This window comes from Diprion similis, chromosome 2 (genome assembly GCF_021155765.1).
Source record: "Diprion similis isolate iyDipSimi1 chromosome 2, iyDipSimi1.1, whole genome shotgun sequence".
NCBI classification, from domain to species: Eukaryota; Metazoa; Arthropoda; class Insecta; order Hymenoptera; family Diprionidae; genus Diprion; species Diprion similis.
Genome location: NC_060106.1, coordinates 16745416 through 16751415, shown reverse-complemented (window position 1 = coordinate 16751415; position 6000 = coordinate 16745416). Strand labels below are relative to the sequence as shown.

Below are 6000 nucleotides of genomic sequence, written 5' to 3'. Positions count from 1 at the left end.
ACTCGATTGCCATCTATTCTGCTCAACCCAAATCGTTAAAGATGGCAAAATTCGCAATTGCTTTGTGCCTCCTGGTCGCTTCAACCGTGAGTAAAATAAAGTCATGCGAATAATAAGCCTTGACTTCGATCAACAAGAATTATGAAAGGTTGCAAAACCATCACACAATTACGAACAATAGGTTGGAAATCAATACAGTGTCAATTTAATGCGTGTCATTTTGTGCTAAAAACACGGGAAAGATATCATTCAATACTCCAAATGTCCGTATTTTTTGAAGCACTGATACTTTGTTCATTTCCAATTGATTCTTTTATTTTATGTTATGATTCAACATTTATCGAAATATCACACAATGCATTTGAGACTGATGGTTTTTCGCTGTACGATCTTAAGATATTGTCTTTTAGTGACAAAGTTCTCTCTGAGGATTACTATACCAACATTGTAATATGTCAGTGAACATTTCCACTTTCAAATGATTCTGCATTGTCTTAAATTTTGCAAAATAACCTAGATAAAGAGTACCAAACCATGAACTAGTAAACTTTTTTTTAATGAAATCATCACTCATCTTCAGTTTCCAAATGTAAAATAGTGTTGAAAATTTGTAGCCCCAAAATGGTCGGCCGAACCCGGACTGAAACGTCGTCAATAAACGCAATTTGAACTTTACATCTGCAAACTCCATCACCGTATACATACATCGCGGTTACAAACTCCTTTTCAAATATATTAATATTCGAGTCGAAATTTTCTGATTTACCCCGTTGACCGTGGGAAAGTTTTTTTTCATTGTTTCTGTATTGATCCCAGCAATATTCTCCACAGAAAATTGAAAATCATTAATCCACCTTTCTTGCACGCGATTAAATTATGTAATCCGATAAAAATCTCTACTTCAGAATGATACAGTTGTGAATTACCAGTACCAAATACCGCCGATTTTACTCACTGTCTCTTCGAAGAATCTTTTTCACCAAGACGATAAGAATAATTATGAATTGAATAGACCGTACCGCATGATTACATATAAATTCACAACATAATCTCGACTTTTATTTCAACACCATAATTGTGTTCTCAGGGTATTCAAGGCTCGAGTCTTCTCACTACTTTGGAGAATGCGGCAAGTGCTGTAGCCTCGACTATGTCGATATCAGCCGTAGCTTCCGCAATTGATTCGGAAGTGAGCAGTTTGGTAAGTGACACTGTGGTATTAATTAAACAGGTAACATTTCCTGACTAATAAAAAACTTACAGTTTTTGCAATAGTCATGATCGGATGACTGCATTGATAGTCTTCTATTACTCGTTTCTAGTTTATTTCGTTAAATATTCGAGTAGGGTCGTACCTATAAGGTCAGCTTTATTTTAATTCAACATCCAAAAATCTATTTAGATTTTTTCTACTAAAACCCGTTCACCGAATTTGTATGATTATTGAAATGTATTGAGGATGATTAAATTTTGAGTTGGTTAAAATTTATTTTAGGTGTAGAAGGTTGAAAATTTAGGTCTGTTCGACCTTTCAAATTTTACATGACCTGAGTTCAAACCGGTTTAAATGAGGTTGGGTTCTATCCTTAATTTTTAGAAAAATTTTATTCCGAGAGGACTATTATTTGAAATCATTAATAATATTATTTTGACAGAGTAATTTTGTACATTTAAAATTCATTTATGTATAAATATTAGCGGTGAACTAATAAACCCACACAAATATGGGTACAATAAAAACAATAGGACAATCATTATTCATAAAAAAAATGTTAGTGTTGAAAAAACCGATCTACATAGTCTACGTTACAGAAAGCAAAGGTCATTGCGGTATTGTAAAAACGTAATTAAAACACTTTGAAAAATACAGAAACGATATATGCCATTTCAAAACGATGGCGACAAAGAAGTATGCATTTCGTAATTCGAGTAGGATTATTTCGGTTTGAAATTTTGAAAGACTTCTAACGTGTGAATCTCGATGGTTGTGATTTTCAGACTTCCTCCACTAGCTCAAGTTCTATTTTATCTGTTATTACTTCGACGTCTACCTCGGGAATAACGACTTTCGTCACCGAAGTTGAGACGATTTTTAGCGAAATGGTAAGTGAACACTACTAGAGCGATTAAACAGGTAAATCAAAGAACATAATTTTGAAAAATCCTTAACGTTGAAGTTATCACGTGACAAATCTATTTCCCAGAGTCGACATAAAATTTTATATCTTTTTGACGTCAAACCGTGCATTTACAAATTTTTTCCCTAGCGAAGAGTAAAACTTTTCTCGAGCCACGTATGAAAGTTAGAAAAAAATCGCAGAAAATTATACGTGTATAATGGTATCGTCATTTCCTAGAAAGTTGTTTATTATTTACTGCAATCGTTACGACTCGATTTATAGTTTGATTTTTTGGGAGGCTTGAAAACTCTAAAAGAAATTCTAAAAATTGTATCGGAAAAATTAGAAAGGTTTTAAGGATTGCATAAAATTTATTTAACTAAGAAAACAAAAATCTTACTACTTTCGAAAGAACATTCTCATCAACACGGTAAGAATAATTATGACTTGACTCGACTTTATCGTAACTTCGTAACGTTTATACTTACAATAGTGGGATCTACAAATACAGAATCTTCGGTAGGTACGTGCAAAATAAATGTTACTTTTGGCACGCTTCACATAATCTGAGTGTTTTCTTGAATTCTCATTTCATCTGTGCGAAAACTGCGTCTGATCTCAACGATTATGTTTTCTCGGAGTATCTAAGGCACGAATGGAATCATTTTCTTTTTTCGCAGGAAACTGCATTCCAATCTCTTTTGACCGAAGCCACATCAATAGAAAGTGTAGCTAACGCAACTATCGTATCCGCGACGAGTGAAATTGCAACAGTTGTTGAATCGGTAAGTTAAAAACGACTTACAAGTTGGAGTCAATTTTAAATCCTGAAAAGTCCTGACGATGTGAAACGGTCAGATTTATAGCATGGTAAATCGATTCTATAGAGTTGACATGAAATTTCAGGGTTTTCAGTTGCCAAACTATATGCAAAAGTTTTCTCTAAATGTGACAGTAAACTTCTGAAAAATTACTAACACGAAAAATTGATACACCCAAACAGTATTCCAATTCGAATGTTGACTTGAGCTCGTGTACTACCGTGGTTACGGAATTTGAAATACTTGCCGCTAGTGCAATGAATGAAACAACTGTCTGCGCCAGTACCTATATAACTGACATAACTACTGATTATGAGGAAACAGTATCTGCGATGGCAGATCTCTTAGAAGATCTGTATGATATGGCAAAAGAAGCGAACTCATGCAGTATAGACGATTTCTTTACTTACATTTCATGTATGGCAGAGGTGAGTACACTCCAGTTTTTCTGTAGTGCTTGCAGAAGAAAATTTCTCTTACACACTCTGCACAAACGTCGAAACGTATTTTCAGTGTTCTCTTACTAGAATGGCTCAATCATTCAGCATGTTAGGCGAGTACCTCTTGTTTGATTATTGATCTTCTTGGAATAATGACTATTGAAACAATGAATCAGTGAAAAAAATTAGTTTCCATCCACAATGTGGATATACAGTACCGCTAACAGATAACCGCGATATTACGACATTTAAAAAATCTTTCGTCGACCAATTAGAAGAGTTTTGCAAGTGTATAACGTAAGAAATTTTCCAAACCTTTGAAATATGCATGTATTGCTTTCAAAGAAACGTAATTAAGTTTATTTGTTTCAAAAGCAATACATATGTGGCAGTTGTGACGGTTGCATGATTCTGTTTTGTTTGAGGTGAAAGTGGGGGCTACACAGATCGATGAGCGTATGTATGCATGTGTGCTTGATTCCGTTATACGTATGTCAGTCTAAACAATATTATTGTGCAGGCGGTTGCTGATTTGTCAACGACGGCTGCCACTGACTTTGCGACCGTGATGGCCGACGCGGCCACTCTTATGACAGAGATGAGCGAAGTCGAGACAAAATTAGAATCATGTGGCATTTCGTCTGCGGTGTCGACGCTTCAGGATAATTTAGTCACATACATAGCAGAGTACGCAGAATGTGCAGAGGCGTTGGGTGCCACTGCTACAGAATAAACTTCTTTACAAGTTATATGCTCAATAACGATATTAGATCGAACGTAGTGTATATGTATTCAAGTCGGATAATAAAACATAATGTCATTGCAATTTCATTTAATGCATTTCACACAGAAACACGTCAATTGCAATCAACCGACGCGAAAGGCAATGTTCACCGTCCCCAAAATTCCTTTTCACGTAAATTACTCACGTACTGCAGCAGTGTAGAGGCTTGTGCGTCGCTCGAACTATTTCCAAAGCACCAAATCGACCTTCCGCATCGCATATTGGCGGAAAATTCCAAATACCATACCTCACGACGACGTGTCATCACGTTTTAAAATATTCTATACGGTAAGTTAAAGAGTATAATTTCGCGGCGTCATCACTTCCTGCGTCGATTACCACAATCTCTTGTCAATAGGATTTGGCAATTAAAACTGCCTGTATCAGAATCGAGACTCGGTTTTATTCTTATTTTTATTTCATAGTTTTGTTTTAATGTAAACTGTGTCAACTCTATGCTTCTCAATAATGAAACTAGATTAAACTGAACTACTTGACAGTCCATGCATTGTACTCTGAAAAGTATGACCCATGACGACCATGGAGAAATTCTTGCAACAGGGAGCTATGATTACCCATTCTTTATCCACCTATACCGCACTTAATTAATACAAGCTGTAAATTTGCTTACGAATAAACAAAAACATGTTTCATTTGCGTTGCAGCCTTAGTTTTTCAACAGTATTGTTTTTTATAGACCTGAAATATTTTTCAATGAACTGAGAAATTATGGCTCCAGCTTAGTCGCACGCGATTAAATGAGCGATTCGATAGATTTTTGCAAGAAATTTCAACTTCAGAAATCTTTAGTTGCCTTCCCTTCAGAGAATCCTTATTGTAATGACGATGAGAATCGTTATGCCTTGACACGTTTTAACCGTCTTTACATATAAATTTACCACTCGGTGTCGATACATTTAAAAAAACATTGTATACCGGCGTGCCGGATATTGATTCCAACAGACAGAATAATAAAACTCTTAGTCATGCAACAGGTAAAAATTAATAAACAATAGAATATCAAGTCGAACGAACATTTAAAAAAAAAAAAAAAAAAAATCCATATCCCAGACCTGAAGGGTTGAACAAAAAACATTCTAGGGTTTAACAATCGAAAATATGTTCTTTCAAATAAACCTGATTGTGGTCGACAAGGACAAAAAAACAAACACAAGAAATTAAACAGAAAATTGAACTTTTATTTTGTATTTATTTGAAGTTGTAACGGGTAAGTACTTTGGTGACACGTAATATTACTCTGTTCGCTAGCTGATAGTTGTTGGAATTCTGCGTCGATCCGCTGCTGCTCGTTTCCTTATATAGTCCTTGGTAGTAGGGCGGGGGGGGGGGGGGGGGGGGGGGGAGCAGCTATATACGCGATAGTGCTGCCGATAAGAGCTTTGCGTCGTCGTACCTCGATCTCTAAACCAAGACCCTGTGGCTTTTTGATAATCTTATTTCAATCGCCGCTCTCATCGTGTCCCTCGTTAGCAATCGGCTCCGGGTGGCTGTATGCCATCCCGGACACGAAACGGGTGACCCAACAAAACGTCGAGCTCATCCACGATGAAAGCGATAAGTTATCATCATACAAATAATTTTTAAGCCAATGCACACGACGCGACGCTTACGTGATCGCGGCTAATTCCAATAAATCTCCATATTCGCGAGCTTTCTCCCCGCATTGTTCATACATGAACCAAGTAATTTTCTTTTTCAATAATGAACTATAACGCGGGAGGAAACCGAAATGCAATCAACGAAAATTATTGACCTTCACGGTCCTGTCCATAACACTGATGGTATTGGTCCTGGTTTGAAAAAACATATTTATT

General features: G+C 36.2%; 1 protein-coding gene across 1 annotated transcript; it reads left to right on the top strand.

The window, feature by feature from the left end:
• LOC124413086 (bypass of stop codon protein 1-like) lies at positions 1 to 4207 on the top strand. Its single transcript, XM_046893443.1, has 6 exons — positions 1 to 86; positions 1088 to 1201; positions 1999 to 2103; positions 2801 to 2905; positions 3124 to 3369; positions 3902 to 4207. Exons 1-6 carry the CDS (start codon positions 42 to 44, stop codon positions 4112 to 4114), a joined length of 828 nt encoding a protein of 275 aa, XP_046749399.1. The 5' UTR covers positions 1 to 41; the 3' UTR covers positions 4115 to 4207.
• The last annotated feature ends 1793 nt before the right edge of the window (positions 4208 to 6000 follow it).

Coding starts and splice junctions, on each gene's coding strand:
- LOC124413086 (XM_046893443.1), top strand. CDS start 42: ATGGCAAAATTCGCAATTGCTTTGTGCCTCCTGGTCGCTTCAACC. Junction 1,202..1,998: donor ATTCGGAAGTGAGCAGTTTG/GTAAGTGACACT, acceptor TGTGATTTTCAG/ACTTCCTCCACTAGCTCAAG. Junction 2,906..3,123: donor TTGCAACAGTTGTTGAATCG/GTAAGTTAAAAA, acceptor ACACCCAAACAG/TATTCCAATTCGAATGTTGA.